The sequence below is a fragment of the Buteo buteo genome, chromosome 1 (genome assembly GCF_964188355.1).
Source record: "Buteo buteo chromosome 1, bButBut1.hap1.1, whole genome shotgun sequence".
NCBI classification, from domain to species: domain Eukaryota; kingdom Metazoa; phylum Chordata; class Aves; order Accipitriformes; family Accipitridae; genus Buteo; species Buteo buteo.
This window is the reverse complement of record NC_134171.1, coordinates 36,708,273-36,734,791: the sequence shown is the minus strand read 5'-3', so window position 1 is coordinate 36,734,791 and position 26,519 is coordinate 36,708,273. Positions and strand designations below refer to the sequence as shown.

Here is a 26,519-nt window from a genome sequence, read left to right as displayed (position 1 = left end):
AATTTCAATTGCAAGGAGTGATTTCACAACAGTAAGTTTGGCATTTGCTCTTTTTTCTCTCTCTTTCTCTTTTGGTATTGTTTCTTCTTCTGACCTCTAATGCAGACACAGAAAAATAGTCAAAGTGCTATTTCTTTTTAGGCTAAGATGAATATGTGATATGTCATACTAACCACAGTAGATGTACAAAGCTGCACCTTCTTTCATGTAATGCTTTACTAATAATTCAGAAACCGAGGCTTACGCAGTTTTCTTTGGCTAAATTTCACTCCGGAAGTAGTCTGAGATTTCCCAGTGCATTGGAAGATACTGAGGAAATGTTTCATATAACGCCAGCTGATATTTAATACAGATTAGCGACTGGAAATAAGGAGTTGAACTGTTGCACTGAATCCAGCCATTCCTCCACAGACCACAGCATGGGAACTGCTCACTGTGAGGTTAGCAAGTTCACCACCCTTTACTAAAAACAGTCCTTTTTATTTAAATTTTGCTTCTTCTCTCAGTTTTGGGATGATACAATTCCAGAGAGAAGTTCCCGTTTCTTTTCTTTTCTCCCTTCCGTTTAGCGGGGCCCGTGCAAGGCACCGCTGAAGGGAGAGGGCTGAGCACGCTGTGTTCCCCTGCGCTCATGCCCAGGCAGCCCCTGCGTTGAGCAATACCAGACATCTGGGGGGGAACGGAAGCCGCTGCCACAAACAGCTAACACAGTACAGTGGCAATTTTAAATAGAAAAGTCTTCAGGGGTTACACACCAAAATATTGCAGGTTGATTGCTTTCTGCTGAATGCGCAGGTAATACACAGGTTTTGCAGACCAGAATAGAGGCTTATTTCAGCGTGCTAGAGCATCTCCTGCCCGTGAACAGAGCAAGCTGTACCAGCATGAACGAGCAAGATGCTCAAGAACTTGCACAGGGCTTAAGGGAAGCGATAAGCCCTCATGGGGTGCAGTTACCCACTCCTGAAGCACAAAGAAAATGCATGCTTCTCCTTCAGATAGGTAAACCAGGCTTAAAACAGGTGATGGCATGCTTAACATGGATCAGAGACTGCTGTATGCCAGACTCCTGTCTTAGCACTGTCCCAGTAAAGTGGGGATGACATCTGATATATAAATCATATATCCTGTTCTGTTGCATTTGGATATTGCCTCACTGCTGCTAGGAAAAAAAAAATAAATCCATTCAAATCTCAGCATACGCACATGAACTCTGGAGTCATGGCATGGCAAAACAGAAATAAGGGACTAGCTCAGGCTATGGAGACTCCATCCCCAGCACGACACGGAGCTCGGTTCTCCCCTGGCTCAGCTTTATGCAGGGGACAGGCGCTCTCATGTGGAGTGTCAAGAGGGAGCCGACCCCTGCTCCTCAACTCTGTGCTGGCCTTGTCCCAAGGGTCACTTGTCAGCGGACAGCCTGGAAATCGGTCCGTCTCTAGCGTGCTGCCTCTTGCTGCTGGTCCCCACGGCCACAAGGAGCATCCGTCTGGGCATGGACACCATGGCCATGTGCAGGAAAGCCACCCTGGCTCGGCACACGTGCAAACCGCTGTCAGAGAAGGCAAGTGAGGGTGGCTAGCGGGAACTCTCCCCAGGTTTGTAAGTCCTGGGTAATGAAATGGCATTTCATCCACAGCTGCTACAAAATGGTCAAAGTATTGGTGAAGCCATGAGATAAAATAAATCTCTGGTCAAAACTGATTACCTGTGTTTATTTCTTTGAAAAGCCTGTGAATTAGGAGAAAAAAACCCAAAAAACTCGGTTTCAGCTTGGTTCAGCCATGCCAGCTGCTTCTCCAGCTAGTAAATCCTGCTCAAAAACTTCTCAGCCTGGTAGCCACTTTCACCCAAGTTGCAAAGAAAGGGTAGAAGTCTGCAAGCAGAGAGAAGGACAGAGAAACACTTGGTATTGCCTTTCTCTCCGCCCCCTTCCCTTGCCTTTCAAGTCTAGGCTTTGTAGCTAAAGTTCGCAAGACTCCCAAAGGTACAGAGTACTGCGTATGGTCCCTGACTGACTGAGACACTTGTTTTCAGCTCCGTTTTGTCACCTTAGAAACTTGTCTATCCTTCTCTGCTTTTTATCAGATAGCAAAAGTAAAGACGGCTTGCTGTCCTTCACACTGCGGGGACAGCCTGCGCGCGTGTGTGCAGGCACATGTGTGCGCACGCGTGTGTGCAGGCACATGTGTGCACACGCGTGAGCGGGTGGGCACCCCGGGCAGCCCCGGGAAGGTAAGGCGGGCTGCAGCCCACCACCCCGCAGGGTGGGCTTCGGAGGAGTGCTCAGCGCCAGCGTGGGAGCGGGGCTTTCTCAACCGGGCAAAGTGGGGCTGAGCTCAGGCCACACGTCCTGCCGTTTCCCACCACTGCAAAAAACAAACCCTTTCTAGCACCTGCTTCCTCTTTGAAAGAAAGTAACACTTTTCACTGAAAACCAGACAAGGGCGTGAAGGAAGAGCTTTTAAAAAACCGCTCACAAATAGGTTTGCTCATTGCACACGACGGGCTTTTTTGCTTTGCACAGTCGGAGTACAGATGTGCAAGACATCTGCATGCACTGCCTCTTCAGGGAGTGCCGTGCCCCCACGGTCAGGCAGGTAGCGCGACGGCGGGCAGCCCCAGAGCACTTTCCGTAGCAGCGGAAAACTTGTTCATGCTCAGCTGCTGATGCTTGAAAGCACCGCTCACGCCGGCAAGCCTCCCGGAGCCGGCAGCGCATCTTCCAACCTACTTTTCGTACAAACCGCCCCGCACTTAGCAGAGCACCGACTAGCTAGCTGCTATTTTTAGTCCCTCGGTACGGTTACGCGGCTCCGGTCCATGCCACGGGACCCTTAAGCAAAGGTCAGCCCTGGTTCAGGTTGGTGCCTGGGAAGTCATCGCTGCTGCCGGTGCAGCGCTGCGGGGCCCTTGCACACCCAGGAGCACCCACCGATGAACGGCAGCTCTCGTGCAACCGCTTGTCTCCATTTGGTGCCCCAGTGACCCGGTAAACCTAGTTTTTTGGAGGTCTCAGCTGGGTTCCTGCAGAGGTGGGACCAGTTATGTGTGCCCAGGGAGTGTCACTGAAGACTCTCCCTTGCTAATGCATTTGTCCAGGTAACTGAGATTTAACATGTGCCCAAACCATGCGCACGGTTCTGGGAAATCTGAGCGCATACAGCACGTCTTCACTTTCCTCGCCTGTATAACTGATGAAATTAGAATGCTTGTTTTATGGTTAAATTATCGGGCAACTGTTCTGAAGCAGCTGAAGAGCAGTACTTTTTCACGCAATGTGTAGCTGGATGGAGAAACTCATTGCTAGGGGATATTGGAGTGCCTAAAGGCATCAACGGGGTCAAAAAGGAATCAGACACATTTATGCGAGGCATGTCCATCGGGACTATTAAATACAGTCATTCAGATGCAACCTTTAGTGCATAAACTCTCCAAAATGCTGATTAGGAAACGCTGGGAGGATTTACCAAGGAAAAATTCACTCTAAACTTGCCCTGGCTTCAAAAATCTTGTCCAAAATACTTGTCCAATATCCTGGAGACAGGATACTGGTCCAGTCAGACCAGTCATCTGACGCACATCCCTGTCCTCCTGTTGTAAATACTACAGCGTGGCCGTAATAATTAATCAGCTGGAAACAGCCCAAACCCAGAGAACAATGCCACAGCACTGAGCACATATTTACTCAGTTAGGGGAAGCAATGAGAAAAGGATTTTGACTCCAAGCAGAGCAGAAACACCTACCAGAGATATACAAAAGCGGAGTGTGAGTGCAGTCCCTATGGAAGATATGGGTGGACTTCCCCAAAACTGCTGCCCAGTTGTGATGAAAACGGAGCTGACTGAGCCCAATACTCTTGGGCAGTGCTGCCCATCTGATAGCAAATACACCCATATTTGCGGGAGACACTCACTTTAGCAGGATTTTAAATACAAATGGGTCCAGAGAGGAATGATCTTTAATTAATAAAAGGTTTCTAAATTATTTATACTGTTTGATTTGGAAGCATGAAGGTAGGCAGCTTGGAAATAAGGTGGTCAGGCTCTGCTTTGGATCCTAGAAAGCAGCGATGGTGCATGGTGTGGAGTTCCCAGTGGAGAAGGTATCAAGTGTGAGTTTCCAGGGCAGCGCCACAGCAAAAACAGCTAATGGTATTTTTTGATGCGTAAGGAGGTGTACAGACTGTCAGGTGAAGGACAGGACCGACTGACTGACTCTTAACTTTGTGAAACATGCTGCTGCTACAATAGGGGGCATGTAAAAGATCTTCAAACCAAGCTGAAGGCCAGAGGACATTCCTACAAGTAAGGTCTTCACCAGCTTGGTCTCTGCCAAAAATCCAGAAGAATTGGCCTCAGCCAGCACAGACAAGTTTTACCATGCAGATAAAATTCTGGGCATAAATTGGGCACAAACTTTTACCCGAGAGCACGATTTATCCGTTCAAGAAAAAGGGTCCCTGCTTTTTTCAAACCAAGACATAGCATTCAGAATGGGGACCCAGGCTTGGACCAAATGCAACTAGTTTGCTGCAGGGAGAGGTGTCTGGGCAAAACGCAACTGGCTTGTGAGCTACAGCCGTGCCCACCAGCCTGAGCCCTCTGGACGTAAGGGTACAGCCGTATACACCCTGCACTCCTGATGCAGAGGTACTCGGGGCAGCAGCATCCGAGCTGGTGTGGGTAGCAGTCCTGGAGGATGTTGTTGCTAACTAGTTCTGTCTTAACGAGGAGCTTGGGGGGTTACTTAGCACAGGCTTTAGGGATATACCATGAGAGCTGTTGTAGCTCTAAGCAATAAGCCACGTTCTTCTCCAAATCAACCAAAGCCATTGGAAAAAGCAGCGGATGGACTGGGTGGGATGTCCTTCCCCAGATCCCATGGCAGCACTTCTCTAGAAACCCTCAACCCCACTTTCCTCCATCCTTGATCTCCAGCAGTGTTCAGGGCCACTTCTGGGCTTTGGAGCCCAACCCCATCCCTGACGGCCTTCCCCCTTCCGCTGGAGGCAACTGGCTCAGGGCAAGGCAGCTTGCTCTTCCTCACGCCACTCTAACGCTCAAGCCTATCTTCGTAACAACTTCCTTGAAGTCAGCACACGAAGAAACATCCAAAGGATGACAAAAATAAACCAGGCAGCTGCACCCCTGCTGAGCCCAGGCTTTCCTTTGTAAGGCAATCGAGTGGCCCAGCATCGCACGGCATTTAGCATGGGGAAAAAAAAAAAAAAAAGAGTCTTGTTCAGAGGGTGCCAGCCGCCACCGCTGATGGACAGCCTGCATCTGGCCGCGGGCACCGGTTCCCGGCGGGGCGCAGGGGCTGTTTGTGCTGCTGCCGAGGGAAGGGAAGTCACTGCACATCCTGTTGGCTTTACCTGAAGTGACCCAGCTGGGACATTGTTTTTAGCTTGGCGGGTCTGCGGTGTTTACGTGCGTGGAAAGCGAGAGGGGTAATGATCCTAACGAAGCGGTCACGGATACGGCCGTCCTGTGCCTGAATGCCCTCCGTCCCCTGGAGCTGTGAGAAGCTGCTTACACAAGGAAATTGTGTTTGGTTAATTAAAGCAGCTAAATAGAAATATCATCCCTCTGACCTGCTGGAGTGGATGGTCCTTTAACTAATTCCCTTTTTTTCCCTTTCATCAAGGCTCCATTACCTCAAATTAGCATTTGCTGCAGACAGTCAGTGGGATGGGGTAACTTGTTCCCGCAGCTAAGCCCGCAGTGAACTTGATTTAGTATCATTTGTCTGCTTTAAAAGACCTTATTCAGATGGAAACTTAAGAGATTTAAGTAAAACTATTTAGAACCCAGTTAACCAAACTTCCGTGAATAAACGTGGACTTGCCATAAATGTAATTCCTTGCTCTGTCGTGCTGCTCTGGTTTCACTTCTCTTCCATCCCATCTGGAACCTGAAACTCTGCAAAACCATGAAATGAACAGGCTCTGTGAGGATAACTTCAGCAGAGGCGGCCACACAGCCGTGCGAAGGAAGACTTGCTGTTACGGTGTCGTGAACTCCCCAGCTCACATTTACCAGTTGCTGTGCTGGTGGGGAGCCAGTTGGGATGCTTGGCTGCATCCTCGTCCCCGAGGGAGGACGCACTCAGCCTGGCATGAGGCGCGAGGGTGCCCAGCAGCCTCCCTGGGAAAGCAGAGGGGGCCAGGCATGGCAGAGTGGGTTGTTGATCTCTAGGTAACTGATCCTAAACTGATCTTTTGGGTTTCTTTGCAGGAAGTTTACACCAACATTTGATTCATTTTAGAAGAGCCCTTTGAAATGTTCATGAAGAGGTCTTGTATCAGCTTTGCTCACGCTCATCATTTACATTTTCCCTGTAAATTTTCCTAGACACACCGAACAAAAAATGCTCATAAAGACTCTCTGTAGTACCAAAAAACTTGTGCCTCCAAACAGCAGTCACCAGAGACATAACAATATTCTCCCAAAACGCACCGTGCCGTAGCACTGTAAGGCCTTCCAGCAAAACAGGAATCATCTCATTTTCTCCAGCAAAGTATGGCAAACACAAAAGGAAGCTGCAAAAATCGCAAATATGAGGATGAGTCATGCTGTGTGTGCAGGGGCAGCGGAAACCTTCAGGGAAACAGCTTCTAGGGAAAGGCGTCTTGAACAGCATCGTCTGCAGGGTCCTCCGCCCTCATGCCAGCGGCGATGTGGCTGTGCAGAGTGGGGTACCACAGCACCCCACGGGAAGGTGCAGCGTCCCACGAAGGCAGCCGGGCTGCAGAGGCGTGTGGCCGCATGTGTATCCCTGCCAGCACAGGGTTGCCCAAGCTGTGTCACCCGCATCGTGTCGGGAAGAGCAAGGTAGCGTTTGGGGACAGGGGAAAGCCCCACACTGCTGACTCAGGGCTGTTCCATGCCATGTTTTATATAATCTGTGTGAATTGGTTTATCCTCTTCCATCATATGGCTGTCTGCTGGGGGCAAAAGGCTTGGGCAGCACAATGGGCAATGCTGGTCTCTGCCCCAGGGATGGGATGGCATCAGTGTGTTCCCTACAGATGCCCAGAGCGCTGCTGGAGGCTACTTAGGAGAAGGTGAAAGCACCAAGCCATACAACTCCTCTTTCATTTACTAACTGGAGAAAATCAGGAGCTGGGGTGGCGGGGGTCAGTGGGCTCATGCAGACTGATGGGGGAGCATGCACGGGAAGGTGACCAGGGAGGACGGATAAAGGAGGGCCAGACCAAGAGGCGTATGAAGCAGGCTCCAGCTGCTGGAGTCACATCATGCACGTGTGAAATGGTTAAAACCCGGCCAAAGAAAGCAAGCGGCAAGGGGAAGCAAAATGGAAAATAAAAATGAATGCGGGAGGAGCCGAGGCCGTGTTGCAGCAGCCCCACGGACACCCAGGCAGCCGAACGTGAACGCTGCTACCGCCTGCGAGCTTGGCACAGCTTGCCCCGGGCGGTGAGACTGACCCCACCGCCACAGGCATTAAACAGGTTTTGACAGCCATTAGCCCTCGAGGGCTTGCACCAGAAACAAACCCGCACCCCTATTTACATGTCCATATTTTCTTGCCCTCAAGAGAACTGTGTTCAGACAGGTATCTCGGCTGCTGCACCTGACAGAGCTGTGCCTTGTCACATGCAACAGGAACGAAGAATGGCCTTTAAAATGTTACAGTGAGTCGGGTGGCATTAATTTTTTTTTTTAGTTCTTTGAAAAAGGGAAAAAAAAACCCCAGATTTGCCTGAGAGTAAAAATACTACCGAAAAATGAAACTTGACAACATTGACTGTGCAAGATAACATCTTTAAACGGGCACATGCAAAAGCAAGTGCTACAGCAAACGCCCTCAGCACCTACCCGGTTTCCTGCTGCTCCCCCACGTTTCAGGGCAGAAACTGTGAGGGGTTAATAATTCAGCACCCCAGCAAATCCCCAGCCTGCCGCCTGAGTCTGAATGCCTTAAAAGTTCACCTTCTTCTAAGAAACAGTCTGGAAAAACATATGCAAAGGTACTAAGTTTAAAGGGCAGGATGAGGTGTATAAATCAGCTGAGAAACCATACCTCGAATGAGCGGAGGGAATGAAGGCAGCGCTATCAATTATTCTCCGGAGAGGAGCTACAGCACTAGGGTCTGAAAGAGATAGTCCTTACACGATTAAAATGAAAACCATCGCTCCGATTCCTCTCTACCATCTCTACACCAACATTAGGCTGTATAAAACAAGGAGCCATTTCCACTGGCATGTCACCTCCTGATGCCAGTCCAAAATTAGCTCGGAACACAAATTCATCGAGGAGGCTGGGCAGTGCTTGGAGCTGCAGCTGCGGGAAGCTTGACAGCACACCTTTTAGCTGCTGTTGAATTATTTAGTTTACAGACGCGTAATCGAGAGCAGAACCGGCCCAAAGGAGCTACCTATCATCAGCTACTCATCAAAAAATAACACACTGAACTCGGATAGGGCTTCCTCTGCCTTTGCTGATTTATTTAAAGCTGCTACACACACAGACAAGCTCATTCAAGGAGCTGTAACGTCCAGTAGCTGAATTTCATGCATCCCAAGCCTTACTGCAACTGTCTTCACCTCCTCAGAAAGCCCAGGGTCCTGGACGAAGCGCCGTCTGCGGCAGCAGTCGCTGTTGGCCCCCGCGGTTTCCTTCCTCCCCACCACTATTTTCATTATTGTTGACAGAAAAATCCTGCACCTGCTGCTCTTACCGCTGAGGAGGAAACCCTCCTGCAAGCACTCGCTGAAAAGGTCATCGGGCTGTTTCTTCTGCCGCGGCATCGGCAGGGAGGCAGCGCAGCCTCTCCGGCAGGAGAAACACCCGCTCGCGCGCCGGCAAGTCCCCACCACCGGCCCCTCCTCATGAAATCCAATCAGCAGAAGTAATTAACAGACAAGGCAGCAAAACCAACTAACGTGAGGCAGCGGGGATGAAGCTAACGCGGCCCGTCGCCTGCGTTACCAGGCGGGATGCTGCCCTAAGAGGCGCAGGGGCAGGGAGCGCTTCCTTCCCCCAGGCATCCGGGGATGCGAGCCGGGGGTCCCGGCCCCTGGCCATCGTGCACACCCTCCACGGACACCATCGCAGGGCCGAGTGCCGTGGCCACCTCCCGGCTCCCCTGCCAGGCCAGCCACAGGGAGGGAGAGGCCGGAGCAAGGGGCACGTGGCAGCGCCCCTTCTCCCTCGCTGGGGGAAGCCCCAGCCGCAAGCAGGGTGGGAGAGAAAGAAAAGAGAGAGACGCGTCGTGGGTGAGAGGGAAACGATTTAAAGGTGACGCCGGTTTCTGCTGGCCCAGGCAGAAGCCGTGCAGCAAACCTGGTGACTCCAAGGAGCCCTGAGGAAACCCAAAGCGTGGACGGGCACGGGCAGTTTTCACGCTTCCTACAGATGCATCTTTCTCCCATTTATTCAAGTGCAGACTGAATGTATTTTGCAGTCCTGCGGCAAAGAGGCATGCGGGCTACGGTACAACTACTGCCTCCCAGGTACTTCCAACAAAGGTGCAAGTGCATCAGGATGTAAATCAAGCTTTACCACCAGCCCCGACGCGATGCATGCAAGCGAGGGAGGGAGGGAGGGGGACGGGCAGGTGGTTACACACGAACGGGAACCGAGGCCATCGCCACCGGCTGGGGGAAAAAAAGGTAAGGGCCTGGTCCTGGGGAATTTTGAGCTGACTCACCTATTGTTGTTTTGAATGGGATTTGAATATCTTTTTGTGCAAGGATCTTGCCAGGCTCCAGAAGGACGTCAGGAGCAGCAGGAACTTGGGTTGTAACATTATGTGACTCATAAGCACACGCGGACAAATTTATGCTTGGGGTCATTATTTCTTTTTTTTCAAGTTCTCCCTCATTTTTTCCATTATTTCAGTTGAGTTACAGAAAGGGTGATCCTGCCGTCGCAGGAGTGCTCCAGCAGCTCTCTTGGCCCCTTCCAAATACAAGAAAAAAAAATTGTTTACATTCCTTTATTAACTCTCCTGCAAAAAATGGACATGGCTGGGCTTAGCTTTTCTGGACAAGGGAACATATCCCCTCCAAACAGATCTAAACAGATCCAAACGGATCTAACCAAGCTTCCTTTAACTGCTTTGTCTGTAAATTAATCTCTTACACACAGGTATACATATTCTGCCTATGGAAATACCATCTACCTCGAGGCACCATCTGCTCAGCAAACTCATCTTTGGGATGGGAGCAGAAGAGTGTGTAAAATTACCCTCAAAGCATGTGTCAGACTTGCACCTTTTAAATCCCCAAGATCCTGTACTTGACCTCTTTTCTTCCTCAGGTGCTACAGAAATATTTATACTTTGGTGCCTTCTCCAAGTCAGGGTAGGCTGACTCCAGTTGATTTTGAAGAATGCAAGAAACACAAGCCCAGGCGATAGATGTCAGCGATAGCTGAGGGCAAAGGCACCCAGAGTAAAAGGGGGGTGATTCCCCTTGTGGTAAATCTGCAAATACAGGAGAAGCCTATGCTCTATAATCTCCTTTTCACTAAATACCGCCACTCCTTGCGTCTTCTCAGACTTCAAAGCAGCTCTCTCTGTGGCTGCAGTATCTCATGCAACCAGGTCCCTCCCTGATACCACGGGGAGCCTCCAGCTCCACAGACTAAACCTCTGATTTCCCAAGGATCTGAGATGCGTGTCATCATGCTGAACCCCATCAGCCTGTGCCCCCCTCTGCCCCCTTCACACTTTGCAACCACTGAGCAGGGCCTCAGAGAGACAACAGTCTCCATCTGTGAGGATACTCAAAATTTGACCAAATAAGGCTCTGAGCAACCTGACCTACCTTTGAAGTTTTGGAGCAGGGGTTGGGCCAGGTGACCTCCTGAGGTCCTGCCTGACCCAAATTGTTCTACAACTCTGCAGTAGGATGTATCCTACTGATGAAAAGTTCCTACAAGTTTCATAAAGCAGGTGCCTGGATAGAAAAGACAGCTCTCACTAGGTCCTCACTGAGGAAGAGGCTGCTGTGTAGGTTAACCCATCAACTAGAAAGCTCATCAGGAGACCAGGTGGTGGGAGAGAGGGAGGCCGTGTGAGTGCCCTAACCAACAGTGGAGCTTCAGCAATATCCCCTACCCCAGGGCACACACCTCTAAACACAGCCCAGATCCCAAGCAAATCCATCTTCTCCAGTTCCGCTACTCCTCAGATGACTTTTCTCCTACCTGAGCCCTGCTGACAGCCCTTTCGAAGGGATCAGGCTTTGCCAGAGACCTTGGTGTCATGACTCCTTGCTAGCTGAGCTCCCCCGAAGGGGACTGCTTGAGCTGTCCAAGCACAGGCAGCACCCTGCCCACAAGCCGTGTGGGTGCCGCACAGGGAGAGCTTGGCCTTTTACCTGCCTTCCAGCCTCCGCTCAGGGACATTTCTACAGGCTTGCTTGCTGACCACATCACAAAATTGCACGAGAAGATTAACTTGGTATTACTTGCAGTGCTAATGGACAGGCATCTAGTTTCCAGTGTTTCAGAACAGAATTGGCAGTTGCACTATTAAAGGCTGGATGGCTTTTTATGACTTTGTGTAGTCTTACAAACATGGATAACAAACGTAATTGAACATTGCATTTCAGAATAAATGTCCGGTGTCCTAGCCCGAAGAAATCCTCCTTTGCATTTACATCACCCTGTGGTTAGCCAACTGCTTTTGGTCTGAGCAAGTTGCAGAGGCGTCACCACCTTTGCACGGTGGATATTCTCTTTGATGGAACAGTGTTATGGATACGTACTAACTCCTTTGCTTGGATACCTCTTGGAAGAGCTTCAAACATATAAGCCCTGGGAAGAGGAGAATTTACCAAGTACGCACGCCATTCCCAGAGGTATGTGTGTGTGTCTCCTATTGCACAGCTACTGAAGCAGGGGGGGTTAGTGGTTTTGCAGCTCAGCTACCCTCCTCACAGGACCAGGGGGGAGCAAGCCAAATTACCTGGCCATCAGCATCCTGGCACAGACTGTTGCATGGAACGACTGGAGGTGAGATGTGACCACGTAACTTGCTTTAGCTACATAAGGGTTAACACATGTGTTAAACTGGAGGTGCCTGCCTTTCCCTTTCGACTACTCCTAAGTTTCAGATGGCTTATGCTAAGAGTAGCAAATCCTTCTCCTGGCAAGTGACAGTTTACTTTGCAGGCAAGCATTTATATTACCTAGAAACACTCGGGCAGCCTTTGGGCAACCATCTCCTCACCCCAGCAACCAGCAGGCCTTGCTGAAACCAGGCTCTCAGCCAAAGTCACGCAGGACACACAAAAAAGGCAGCTCGCTCCTCTTAGGCAGCCCTGTTGGAGGCCAGGCTCCATGTAGGCACCTGAGGGAGCCTCTGGGACTGAGAAAGTCAAAATGTTTTGTCATAAAGGGCAAATGTGTTCCCTCTCTCAGATGGACGCACAGGACTGAGGTCAGGGAGCACTTGTCCAAGAAGGTCAAACATAAAAAGGGGCTTTGCACGAAGGTACAAGGCCTCTGAGATGCTTCCTTAGTGCCTCGGGTGAGCAGCAGGGAGCTCGAACTCCTGCTACAAACGAGGAAAGCGCACTGGCTCTCACAGTATATAATGCACAGGACCCGGTCACTTGCCTGGAGGCCTGCAGAGACATTTAACACTGCCAATCTGAACAGGAGAGACCAGGCCATTGCGGAGATAAACAGCAGCCCTGCTTTCAGAAAAACAAAAGCCTTGAGTCAGCTCTGTTTACTTCAGAAGATGCTTTCCAGCCCCCACACAACCCTACCTCCGGGCTTTCTCTTGGCCTTAACTCTTAATGCTAAACCCAGGCTGCGGCAGAGGCAAGAGCTTCTCTCCATCCACAGACTAAATACTCCTTGGAGGAGGAGATGAGTGCCAGCACTTAGTTTACATCGCATGATGCTTTCCAGCCCCATGTGACTGAGCCTTCTCTTTCCCTCAGCCCTGACCCTCACCCTAGGCTCAGCCTCAGCCCAGCACTGCAGCCCTTCCTTTCCAAAAACAAGCCTTCCCAAGAAGAGGGCTCGAGGATCAACCCTCTGTTGAGTCTGGCAGCCCCTTCCCAGCCCCAGCACAACTGCAGCTCTGGGCTTTTCTACCTAACTCAACTCTTCCTCCCCCATGATAAAAATTCATCAGGAGATGACGACTCTTCTCCCAGCCCCAAGTCTCCCCAGACAACCCCTTTCCAGCCACTCTCCACCAGCAGCTCCCAGCCCCAACACCACCACTAGCCTGAGGGCCAGCCACGGGGCAGGGAACTTGCCACACAAAGAAAGGCTAGAAGAAAGGGATTCATGAAGCCTAGAAAATAATTTCCTTGCTGGAAATATCCAAGACTTGGTTTGACAGGGCCCTGGATAACCTACTCTTAAGATCCTGCTTTCAGTGGAAGGTTGGACCCAGTATACCCCAGGGGTCCCTTCCAGCCCCGGTGCATCTGTGACCCTGTGAGGTCCCTCCCTAACAAACAAGAGCCCATCATCTTAAAAGGGGCTAGGAGATGCTACAGAGCAACTTCCAAATTTTAGCCGGGAAGTTTGCAAAAACTTCCAAAACCCAAAGGAGACCGTATTAAGAAAATGTAAAATAACCCCAAGTGAGCCCCAAAACCCAGAAAAAGAAACCTGCCATGAGCCTCATAACCCTGCTGGCGAAGGACTCGTGATGCTGGAGACTCACTGTAACACTCCCCCACACACACGTGGGTAGACACAACCTCCCTGAGGAAGACCAAACCTTGTGGCCTCTGGACCCAGAGGGCCACTGCAAGGGTTAACGCACAACCAAATGAAAGGGACAGAGACCAGAAAATTTACATACAAAGAAGATTTTAAGCATGACAAGTTTTCAGCCTCACATCAAATACTGCTCAGGGCTTCCTCCTCCTCTCAACCCTAACCAGCGCACTAACCTTGTCTTCCCATGCCACTGGGCAGTGGGTTGGCAAGACTAAATGGCAAGTTTCACACAGACTTGTAATGAAATTTGGAATTGTGGCATCAGGTTAAGAACACAGCACTGTCCTACTGTTTACTTTCCCTTTTCAATAGCCAGTTAGCACATCTCCCTGTGATACAGCCATTTTTGTGCATGTTACTGCTTATCAGCCCAATATACACAGCACTCGGATCAGCTTTCTGTCAGGTTGGTATCAGAATGGTAATCACACCTGAAGAACACTCTGTGTCCACGTATTTTACATACCTGTAACAATCTGTGCAACTTCCAACAGCTTAAAAAACCACAAGAGGGTAAGTGCTCTTAACTTCTGCCCATGCCAGTGACAATCTGAGGCGTATAGCACTTCACAGAGTCTGAGGCACAGCCTGTCCACCACCATCACGCAACCCTGCAAGTCATTGCACACCCTTAATTAGATACTCAACAGCTTCCCTCAAAGACCCAGAGGAATCAGAACTTGCCATCACATGGTAAATGTTGAAAGCCTTCAGGAATGTTTGACTTCTGATTCATTCCGCTAATAAGGAGTTATTGCTTGAAACTCTGCAAAAAAAGAGATTTTTCTGGACAAGGAAACTGCAAGCAAGCTAAATGGAGATCTATGAGGAATGGGGCAAGCACAGCTGAGCCTGCCTTGGCAGGGGGATGGACTTTCACACGATCCCTTCCATGAGGTGACTTGCTCAAAGTCCAACCATGGAACAACAGCAGAAGAGGTGCCCCAACTCCCAACTTCTGCACGTGAGGCCAAACTTGAGTATGCCACCTTTAAACTCTAGTTCCTCTTTCTGCCTCAAGCACAGTACTTCCCACCCTGTTAGATAGGTACTCCAGAAACTGTAAAGGTGGTTCACGCTAATTGCTCAGTCCAAGAGGTCACATTCACCTATCAAACCCATGCCACCTGGGGTTTCTGAAAGATTAAAAGAGACAAACAAGAGGATTATTAAAAATTTAACTATATACCATATTTATTATCAATCCACAGGATAATCTGATTGCTACATGAGCTCATAAAAGCTATTTCACCTTTACAAAATTAAAAAAAAAATGTGCCACAAGGATGTAATAACTGCTGATAACCAAGGACTGAATCTTAAAATTATAAATTTGCTGTAGAAAAGATTAAAAAAAATTATATTCACTTTAGAATTTTACTTTGAATAAAATATTCCCCTGTATAAAAAATAAAAAAGCTTGCTCTGGTTAGAATTAGAGTATTTTTCTTCTTCTTTTTTTAAATCTGGGAATTTGCATAATATCTCTGTAATAGGTTTCTCTTTTTTTTTTCCTATTGTACCACGCGGCATTCAAGCATAGCAGATTAGAAACAAACATGAGAAAAGCAGTCTTAAAACGTATGAAGTCCACATGGGAAGTTTTAACTTCCTTTCCTTTCCTCTATTCTTTAAAGACACTTTAGCAAGAATAGCCTTGGAAAAGAATACAGGTGGGGAGGGACCTTCAATGTGCCATTAAGTAGAGCAAGGTAATAAAAGGCCTTTCATAAGTGCTTTCTTAATAAGGTGCAGAAGCAGACTGCAACGTTGCTAGTACTGCACTATGTACAATATTCACAATAGATTTTTCTTTATTTAAAAATATTCCAGCTAGTTCACATTTTCTCTTCCATTCTGAGGCTTTCAGTTCCATCACAGCCTTGACAGCAAGAAGCGCAGCAGCACCACTTCCCTTGTGGTCGGTTGGTCCTCTTATGAAACACTGGAACCTGCGAGTGGGCCAAAGTTCTTGGGTTGTTTTCCTACGTAGCAACCTTGGAAATCTGCCTGGGTTCAGGTGTACATACTGACGGCTGGAGTCCTGAGTTAAAAACACTCCGGCACTGGAGTCGGACACAGCAATGTTTTATATTGCCAAGGCTTTACCTTAGATTTGTCTCGTGTGCGTCAAGGGATGAACCTCTCCTAGAGAAACGTAAAATACAAAACCAAACAAAACAAAGCTAAAAAACCACACCGTCAAAGGCTTAGCAGCTCTTGACTCTCGACTGGGTTATGTCTGACGTTTTCTTGATGACGCTGGCCCGTGTCTCGCGGTCTGGCCGGCTGCTGCTTGTGGAGGCTGTGGACACTACTTGTGGCAGAGGGATGTCTGGGAAAGGGGGCCAGGAGCTGTTGTAAGGCAGTGGGCAGCTTTCTTCTTTGATGGTGACTTGGAGGTCAGGCTTGTTGGCTACAAAAGTTGCCATGCTGGGAAGCATATGAGAAGTGTTCCTCATTCCCAGATTGCTGAGATACTGTTTGCCTTCAATGTTTTTCTTCTGCCAGTGAAGTCGTCCCTAGAAAAGGGGGGAAAAAAAGGAGGGTAGACTATATGAGCGAATGTGACTTTGCAAAGTGCTCCAAGTAACAAGATGAAGACAGAAACAGCCACAAACTGCACAGGAATTACCCCATCTCTAAAAGCCTGAGTGTCTAGCCGCTGTCTTTGAGTGTCTTTGAGTGGCTCTCAGCCACTACTCCCTTTCTGAAGTTGTGTGCCTAAACCTTGGTGGCTCTCCAGCACTCAAGAGGCTCTGCCCACTCTTCTGATGGAAAATAAAGGCCTTATTCCCAGTATGCTGGAGACAAAAATGGACATGCATAACAAATGGAAGCGTCTCCTCTGTTACCAGAGAGAGCATTCTCCTGGTAACAGGCAGGCACAGAGACCCAAGACCTCTCAAACAGCACCACCCAAACTGTCAATACAGGTGAGACTGCCGGGAAAACCACTGTCACTTGATGGTGTGTCCCCCATCACAGGGAGGAGGTTCGCCAAGGAAAGATGAGCATCCAGTCCTTTCCCCATCACACATGCCACAATAGCACGTTCTGTCAAAGGAGGTTTGGGGAGTCATTTTTGGCAGTCTGCACATGGGCTCCACCCTAACCAAGGCAGAAGAGACAAAACTAAGAGGGTTAGCCGTGCCTTTATATAGCTGTACAACCTGCAGTTCTCCAAGGAGGATTCAGAGGGCTTTCTGGGGGGCACAGCAGGAGAGAGATTTGCAAGAGACCTTCTGCGAAAATGCAGCTGGAGCACAGGGCATCTAAGTGTCCTCAGTGAGCTTCCCCTGGCCTCTATGTAGTCATGGAGATCAGTAGGTCTGGTCACTTGATGGCAGTCCCAAAAGAAAAGGCTAGTGCTGGTTTTGCATAGGTGCAGCTCAGGAAATGTTCATGGGGTGGGCATTTTCTCCACAGATTCCTTTCACCCAGCAACACCCAACTGACTGCTCAGGAAAGCTTTTTGCCTCACGTACCTCAAACATTCAAGTTGCATTTCTATCATACATGTAAGCATTTCCTCCGATTGTATGAGTTCAAGTGCCATTTAAGGAAAACAAAGTGAGCATGCTTTCAACCAGGATAAAATACTCACTACGCAGCAATGTCAATGCATCATATTAACAAACTAGCTGGCACTGCTGATGGCTCTCCAGAACATCTTATTATGCAAATTAATCTCCCTGTAGTTTGGACAGATGAGGAGGAAAGAACTTGTAGCAATATCCATCCTGGGACAACCATCCAAATGCCTGTCTTCCTTGAACCTTCCTGTTCAAATGCCTGTCTTCCCTGAACCTCTTTTTCTCCCCCAGCTATTATTAAAATGGATACTCCACTGACAGACAGAGAAATTGAGAAGGGGGAAGAATACCTCAGGACATTGTTCTTGAGACCTTGCTCCAAATTGCTAAAAATCCCCAAAACACTTACCTCTGCATTTTCTTCATCGCTTGGAACGCTGTCAGTCGTTTCACTTTCTGTCAAACAAAACAGGAACAAAAATGAAACTCATGCTATTCTACCTACACTATCAAAATCCAGCTCAGGAGGCCCGATCCACTTCCAACAAGCGGAAGCAAACAGAGTCAAGCCAACCAACCAGAAAACAACAGAGAAGCATGGACCCCCTGCTGCAGCAACAGCAATCCAAGGGCTAGACAGCACGGCTACATTGAACAACTGGGGTAAATTCACACGGTTATCACAGTTAACATGGCTATACCCTGGAAAAGACAGCAATGGAGAGGGAAGGAGTAGATTTGTGCTTTCTGGGCAGAGGAAAGAGCCTCCCGCAAGCAGGGGATGCCCCCTCTCCCTCACCCTCTCTCTTGGCAGCTCCAGGCCTGGCAAAGAGCAAAGTTCTGTCCAAATCCTTATTTTTATCTCCCTGCAAAACCCGCAACAACTCCACCTCAGAGGAGATAAGTGTGTTTTTTGTTTCATGAACTGTTACCTCAGCCTGTGGCCTCAAGGGCTTGTTGTCACTTCTGGCGCTTTACTACTGTTGTTATAGTTTCTTTTGCTTTGCCACCCGTGTCAAGCTCCCTCCAGCCTACTTCTCAGCCCTTCACCCACCACTCAAGCAAGTAGAAATGCTACCATCTCCAGCCAAATCACTTCCCCCTGCCCCACACAACCTCCCTCACCCTCATCCCTTCAACCAGGGGTACAGCTCCAGCAGGACAGCCATCCTCCTGCCAGCTGCATCCCTCTCTTGCAGAACAGCCTGAAATCCAGGAATTTTGACTGTATTTTCAAGTCCACGTGTGTCTGAACACAGGTCTCCCAGAGTCTGAGGGTCAAGCTGCTGGCCCATGGGCTGGTTGAGAGCGCCGTGCCTCAGATGCATCTGAGACAGGGCACAAGCCCCTCTTTTCAGGACCACTCTGCAGTGATAGCTGCTGTCTTCAGGGCAGCCACCCAGTGCCTAGACCCACACCCAGAAAAGCAGAGGCCTGGATTGCAGGTCCTCTTCAGCTCATGGGGTTTTGAACCACTGCATCCTGCTTCCTGGGAGGACAACCCTAGGCATCTATCAGGCTCACAACAGCATTTGGAAGAGGTCTTTCTCCAACCCCCCCAACCAGGGCTGAGCAGGTAGGGCTCATCCATGCTCTAAGCCAACAGGAACGCAGAAATTACAAGGCTGAAGGAACGATGTGATGACTTACTGTAGCAGACAAGGGAGCTCTCAAGTCCCAGTTTCCACACTCCTCTCTGTTATGCATTTTAGCCCATGCAGACGGCTTCGCACAGCCCCTGCAACCATAAAACACGATCCTGCCTTCCCAGAGAGCAACCTCATGCTCTGCAATGGACATAACGTTGAGTGCTAAGAGTGCACGAACTGTGCCTCGTGGATCATGCCCCTGCACGTCTTCAAGAGAGACTGGCAGCACGTTGCCCTTCTCTTGAGGCTCAGCTAAGCATGAGGTTTAGGCAGAGGGCTGTAAACCAATGGTCTGAATTGCTCTTTCAGACCCCAGGATCTAAGCTGCACCCAAAGTCCTTCTGAAGCAAGGAAGCAGGCAGCTCAGCTACTCCAGCCTACTACTTCCAAAGCCAGTACCTCCCCTATGCCAGAGTCTATACTGCAGCGTGCAGTAAGCAGAGGAGCAGTCTGAAATGTTAAATCTAACTGTGAAGCCTTGTGAAGTTAACACTCTGCAGGGCTTCTCATTCACTGGCCCAGGTAAAGAGATGTGCCAAGATGATTAAGCTGGCTAATTAAGCCATACTGGGGGGAGGAGAGGCAGAAATTAATCTGTGCAAAGGAGAAATGGCCCTAGAGATAGAATCAATAGGAGGAATCCACACAGAGACAAGAAACAGATATTCCTTGACATGAAGAAACATGTGGCAACAAAAAAAGAGTGATGCAGCTGAAAAGGAATCCATCCTTGGTGTTTATACATTACAAAATGCTGAGCAAGAGATAGCACTATAGTTAGCAAAGCCAGGGAAGCTAGCCACTCAGGCATGGAAAGTTAGAGAGGTTATTTCAATCAAGAAAGTTATTTGAATCAGTGTCAAACACAAGAGGAGGTTGACAACAGCCTCCGTACTAAAAAAAATGGACTTCATAGACGTCAGTGGAAATATGAGAAAACTCACAAGGGCCACTCATATCACTTGCCTGAGTAACCTCAGAAAGGAACTAGAGGTGTTTTTGAAATAAAACAGATTTTTGTAGGACAGCTGATACCTCAGGCTACTTTTTTGTTGTTGTTGTTTCAGAAGAGCTAAACTAACTGTTCCTGCACAGCTGTTATCGTCATACTCTTTCCTGCCATTCAGCGGTAGCACCTGACAGAGCAGGCAGCTCTACCCAGCAAACCCATGAGCACTGGGCCAGGGTTCCTGTGGTTCTGTACAGGTTTGTGTGGAACAAGACAAAGCCAGAAATAGTCACAAGAGTGTCCTACAAGTTTCAGGGTTCTAACAAACCACAGACCCCTGTCCTCACTCCTGCCTCAAGGGCAAATGCACACTTTAAAAAAGAGAGGTTCATAGAACAATTCAGGCTGGAAGGGACCTCAGGAGGTCTATAGGCCAACCTCTTGCTCAAAGCGGGGACAGCTACAGGACTGGATTAGGTTGCTTGGGGCCTTATCCAGTCAGGTCTTGAAAACCTGAGGATGGAGGTAGCACAACCTTTCTGGGCATCCTGCTCCACTGCCTGACTGTCCTTGTGGCAAAAAAGGTGACATTTTTTCTTATGTCCAGCCGGACCAAGTTCTCTTGTTTCAATTTATGCCTGCCGTTTCTCATCCTCCCACCATGCACCACTGTGAAAAGCCTGTCTCTGCCTTCTCAATTACATCCCTGCAGGTAAGGGCAGGCTGCTATAAGGTCCTCAAAACCTTCTCTCCTCCAGGCTGAACAAGTCCCAGTCCCTTAGTATCTCCTCATAGAGTGAGTGCTCCAGCCCTTGATCTTCCTGGTAGCCCTTTCCTGCACTTGCTCCCTTTTGTTTCTATCTTTCTTAGTCTGGGGGGCTCAAGACTGGACCCAGTTCTCCAGAAGTAGTGTAACTAGTGCTGAGTAGAGGGGGATAATCACTTCCCTAGATCTACCGGCTGTGCTTCCGAAAGCTGGTGGCCTTCTCTGTGGCCAGGGTGCTCTGCCGTCTCATGTTCAGCTCACCTATCTGCAGAGCTGCTCCCCATCCCATCAGCCCCAGCCTCTTATTGCGGCAAAGGGCTCTTCCTTCCCAGGCAGAGGACTTGGCATCTGTCCTTGCTGAATTTTGTACAGTTTCTGCTGGCCCATTCCTGCAGTCTCTTCAGGTCTCTCTGGATGGTGGCCTGGCCCTCAAGCATATCAGCTGGTGTTCCCTATTTGGTGTCACCTATAAACTTCCGAATGTGTACTCCAACACCACTTCTGCTCATTGATATATTAAATACAATTTGTCCCAGGACAGACCCTTGCAGTACTCCACTTGCTACTGGCCTCTAGCTAGAATAACCAGGATCATCAAGAGCTGCCTTGAGATGCATTCAAAAGCATGTCAGTGGCATGAAATCATCTCTGTGTTATCTGAGTTATGGGCTAGCAGGTCCTGGTATAAGTCAGGACAACTGAAAGCCACCAGGATACTAAGACAACATAAGGGGATAGCAGAAGTACTTCAGTCGTGCCTCATTTTCCTTACGCAGGCTTGTTGCATTGACTTTAGGGGCGGTAGCTCATGACTTGCTCATGTCAGGGTGGTTCTCCTGTCACCAGGCCACCCTTCTGTATTGTCCCAGCCCAAGCAACCACCATGACTTCCAGATCAAGACAGTGACTTTTGTTTGCATTCCAAGAACTCGGATCCTGTAGCTAAGGTTAAAAGAAAGCAGCATTGTCATGTTCACATGTTCACCGATGGGAAAAGTTTTGGAAGAAGCATTTGGAAAGAGGACAAATGCTTCAAAGGCCCCGTTTCCCAGCTGCTAGTAAGTTAATGCACCCTCATCCTCCTGCCTTACGCTTTGCAAAGCCCTTCTAAATGCTTTGGCCATTACAGACTAAACACATTGGGAAGCATAATCGTTTATTAACATGTGTGAGACTAACATTGGAGGCCATTCAAAAGAACATCATACTATTCACCCAGACCCAAAGATAAAAATTACTACATATATATTTTATAAAAATGTGTCTGGAAGTAATTTCAGCCTAATGAGTCAAAGGCAAAACCATGTGTGAAATAATAAATTGCATGGGGAACAATTAATACTTAAGTTTGCCTAAAAAGATGACATTTGTGTTTCTACCCAGTCTTCTGAGGCTTGGAAGTTAGCAACATGTTATAAAAGGAAGGACAGGTTGGATCTGAAAATTTTTCTACTTTCAAATGTGGCTTTGCCCTGCTTTCTATGGAAATAAGGCTTATATGATTGCAGGGCCTCTATAGCGTGCCCATGTGTGCATTTGCATCTGTTCTCCCCTAACAACTTCTGAACATTCTGTCAGACTTGGATAAGGGACAAATGAGTGCCAAAGACTCTTAACTTGCTACCAGTTTTATGAAAATAAGGGGCCAGACAGAGAAAAGAAACCATTAGCACCCTGACTCAGGGAAAAGCGTGTTATCTCACCCCTTTTTAGATATCGGAGAATCCAGATGGGAGGCAGACGTTGGAAGCCAGACGTCCACAGCTCTGCTGCTTGCAGTACCACTTCTTATCAGTCACTACATGGCTGTTCTAGGCTGCAGACTACTTATAACAAGACAGATCCACACCCCCAGTGCCCTCAGCTCCAGGGCTGCATTATATACCATTAGTGCAACCCTCTGTGCCTGCTGTGCTAGGCACTGAGGAAACATACAGCAGAGAAGACCTTTAATCTTTAGTAAAGTCAGGGGGCAAAGGGGACACACTACATTTGCAGCACAACATTTGTACCACTGAAAATGCCCCTCTAATAAAGGATGAAAAGACCTCTCTGCATTACATCTAAAAAGGTTCTTTTCCATTAGTCACAGGCTAAAATCTGCAGCTTACATTTCCAACCTCAGATCTGCCGAGCTGTCTCCCAAGGTGAAATGAGTGGAAGACTGTGAGTTTTTGAGTTTCATTAAAAATGCAGAAGGCAGCCAAATAAGACATCTCTGGATCTTTGCCACCTACCCTAGAAGACCCTCCTTTCCCCCAGTGTCTTCCAAACATTTCCAAAAAAAGACTGTAAAGAAATGCCAGGATGCTTACCTGCATAGGACGAGACAGGGGAGATCTGCAGGGGGTACAGCTGGCTCATGCTGAGGGGCTGTTCGTCGCTTTCTGTTGTCACCTCTACTACCTGGCAAACATCAGGAGGATTGGTAACTATCACCTGCTCCTCGCTGCTGCCATCAAGGTGCGGCTGTCCTACAACTTGGGGTTAGAAATAAAAAATTGATTACTCGTAACACCTTGACCCTGCTGGATCTCTAAGAGCCTGTCCTTGGAGCCTGCTTGGTATTTGAGTGAGTCTTCAATACCATCTCAGCACTTTCTCCTCTGCCCACCACCTGCTTTCAGTGGGACTTCTAAAGGAAACCTGCATGATTTCTTTAGTTTCCATCACCTTCAGAGACATTTTTTCCCCCACTTGTGATGACTAAAAAAGCCTAACTCTCCCCTGGCTCTCATACATAATGTCCTTGAGCCTTCCTTGACACACCAGCTGTCCAGAGGTTTTCCCAGGGGAGACAACAGCCACACTCCTCCTCCACCCAGAAACGTGGTCTCACCAGGACATACGGAGCACAGCAGTCTCTCCTAATCTGGGAAAGCATCCTCACCCAGCAAGCTGCCAACATCTCATGGCCTCTGGATGCCCTCATGTAAATTATGCAAGAGAAGACCAGAAATGGCATGCAGAAAACTAGCCACATGGTCATGTAAAACATGGTGGGACTCTGATTTATACATGACATGAATCTGTGAAAGATTTCTCCAATTAGATGGTTATTCTTACTGATCCTTGCAATGCCATTGATAGTATGTACAAAAACACAGTTGTACCTGCTGTCTGTAATCCCCATGGTCTGTGACAGAAAGCTAGTCTGGTTAGTTACTAACAGAGGGTTTTCCTATTCTCCCAGGCACATGGTATTTAATACTAAAGGAACATTATTTATTTCTACAAAGTGAAGGTACCATGGATGCTTTGCAAGTGTCCTGAAATGCTTTGCAGACATTAATTGTGCTACACAACACCCTTTTGAAACAGGGGAATAAACCAAGGTACCAAGAAGTTACTGAGCAAGCAAAAGCATGGTAAAAGCCAGAATCTCACTTCTCTGGAGCTGCTTGAGACAATTCCTTCTATCTTGTACAACTCCCCTATCAACCCCAGCAGTATAAACACATGACAACTGCATTAATCCAACACGAAGCTGAAAGCCACTAGTTATATCAGAAGAGCACACGGGGATGGAGCCATCTCAGAGGATGGCTAACCAGAATCCACAGTTGTCCAAGAGAAAGAGAAGGACTATAGAGATTCTTTCACTGGAACATAAACCTTCAAAAGGAACAATCTTCATACAGACAAATTCTGTACAAACACAGTGCTGTGTTGTTAGAAATTCAGACAGTACATTTTTTTCTAGACCTATGATGGGAAAACATGTAGGCAATGAAACACAGTAGATCTTGAAATTCTTCTGTTAAGTGACCCAAGTACTCTAATTATTAATTTTTAAAAAGGCAAAAGATAGCATCTATTCCTGGATGAACTACAATAAATATACATGAATGCACACGTACATACACACAATCCATTCCTGCCTTCTATCTTTAGACAAGGCTAGGACATGACTTTTTGAAAAAAGAAAAGCAACAGGTTTTTCTCCCAGGGAAAAGCTGCATACCATTTTGCTTTATGAAGTGGCGGGTAACCACTGGAAAATCCCCCAAACCTAGATACGTATTTTAGGAGACAATTCTAGCATAAAGAAAATTACATACATACTGGATTAAATTTTTTTTTTTTTTTTTAAAGCTGAATCACTACGATTACTACAATTTTGTTCCAGATATTTCGTTTCCACTGTATTTCACCTTTCCTGGTTCTGAAACACCAACTTTTTACTGAGTGGGGTATGGGGGGCAAGAACACACACACACACACACACAGAGTTAATTGTTATCTAGGAGAAACCAATATTGTGCGACCCTGCCAGGGCACGAGCAGGCCATCTGCACTGTTTTATCTTTCTCGTCAATACCTGACGAATTCTTACCCACCCTGAGAGATAACTTGCACAGCAAAAATTACTGCTCACTTGGGCAACACGCCACAACTTTCCCATGAGCTGCACCTATCTCAGAAACACTGCAAGTGCTGTTTGTCTTTCCTCCCCTCCAGCTGACTTTCCTCCTTTCTGCAGAACAGATCTATTTTACCCTTTTCCCCGTTTACATTAAAATCCTGCTTGCAGTCCTAAATAAGGACTTCTCTCTCCAGTCAGGATAAGCAGCACACTTCACAAGCCATTAATTAAACAACACTGGATGACAGTTACCCACCCGAGCGTTGCTGTCCTACCCCTGAAAATGGATTCTGTGAGTCCAGAGAAAAATGAAAGCCCTTAAGGTGCGAATTCAGTTCTGTTCCTCTGAACATCTTGCTTAGTTTCCACGACAGACCTTTGATCCTTCTTAGGTGTTGATGTTGCCGCAATGGGTCCTGTCCTGTAAATTACTGAGATCTTCTAAGGTGCAACACACATTCCTCTCATCATAAAATCAAACAGGAGTTCAGGATACACTGTACAGTAGAAAACTGAGATGTTTGCAGCAAAATTGCTCTCTCTGATGTTAGTGGATTTTGGGGAACACCAGGTACATTCCAAAGACTTCTGTTAACTGACCTCTGTTTGACTTTAAGAATGTAAAACAAAGCAAAAATGTATGAAGCTTCTTCCCTGGGACTGCATATTGGCCTTGGGTTGTTTCAGATTTGTTTATGAGTCAGTCAGTAAACAGGAAGAGCTAATAGCACTGCAATGCTATTCCTTCAAGTTATAAAACCCTCTGTAATAGTAGGAGCAACAATCATGTTCTAACACTCTTACAAAGCAACAGCTGATTAAATGAACTGCCATAAAGAGAGGAAAACTACTCACAAACTCCTCAGCCACAGAAGTACTTGAGGGGAATGACTATGCAAAGCCCTGCGACCTAAGAAACAGGCATCAAAAATAGTCACTGCACATAATTTCTGCCATCTCTCCAAGCAGAAGACTAACATAGCTTTCAAACACTTTTTCGTCATTCTAGACAAAATGGTATATGGGTCACATTTATAGGAGCCCTCACTGCAGTGACAACCTCAGCCAAAAAAGAGCTGTCAAAAACCAGTCCAATTATTCTACTGAGAACCAATTATTCACATGCTGAGATGACAGCTAATTCCTAATGTACCAGTTTCTAAATGCAGTCTTCGCTGATCCTTGTTGTTTGTTAGCTCAGTGATCTTAAGAACTAACTCTGCTACTGAGGTGCCAGTAAAAAGAACCAAGTTCCTCCATTTCATCTGGAGGTTTAAACTCCCAAATAAAATGGTACCCTATACCCAAATCTTTGCGTTGAGCAATGGGAAACCGCCATCTGACTGCAGCTTAACTCCCACGTGACACTGGCTACAGTCACTACCCCGTGGAGTAAATTCATGTCAGGAAAAGCCCCCTGAGCATGCCTGTAAGTGCTTTACTCTCAGGGGAACCACCACACTGCCACAGTGCTGTTCGCTGTCTCTGCAAGTGGTGGGGCTGACCTGCAACTAGGACCTTGCA

The 26,519-nt window shown here is 47.9% G+C and overlaps 1 protein-coding gene across 6 annotated transcripts in view; it reads right to left on the bottom strand.

The window, feature by feature from the left end:
- Positions 1-14,895: 14,895 nt before the first annotated feature.
- IRF2 (interferon regulatory factor 2) overlaps positions 14,896-26,519 on the bottom strand; it is a 42,522-nt gene continuing 30,898 nt past the window's right edge. For all 6 annotated transcript variants that reach the window (XM_075027930.1, XM_075027920.1, XM_075027940.1 and 3 more), the window contains 3 exons: positions 22,945-23,109; positions 17,675-17,721; positions 14,896-16,251 (listed from right to left, as the gene is read on the bottom strand). In XM_075027930.1, the coding sequence (XP_074884031.1) occupies positions 15,940-16,251; positions 17,675-17,721; positions 22,945-23,109 (524 nt within the window). In that variant the 3' untranslated portion in view covers positions 14,896-15,939. The remainder of the gene's footprint in view (positions 16,252-17,674; positions 17,722-22,944; positions 23,110-26,519) is intronic.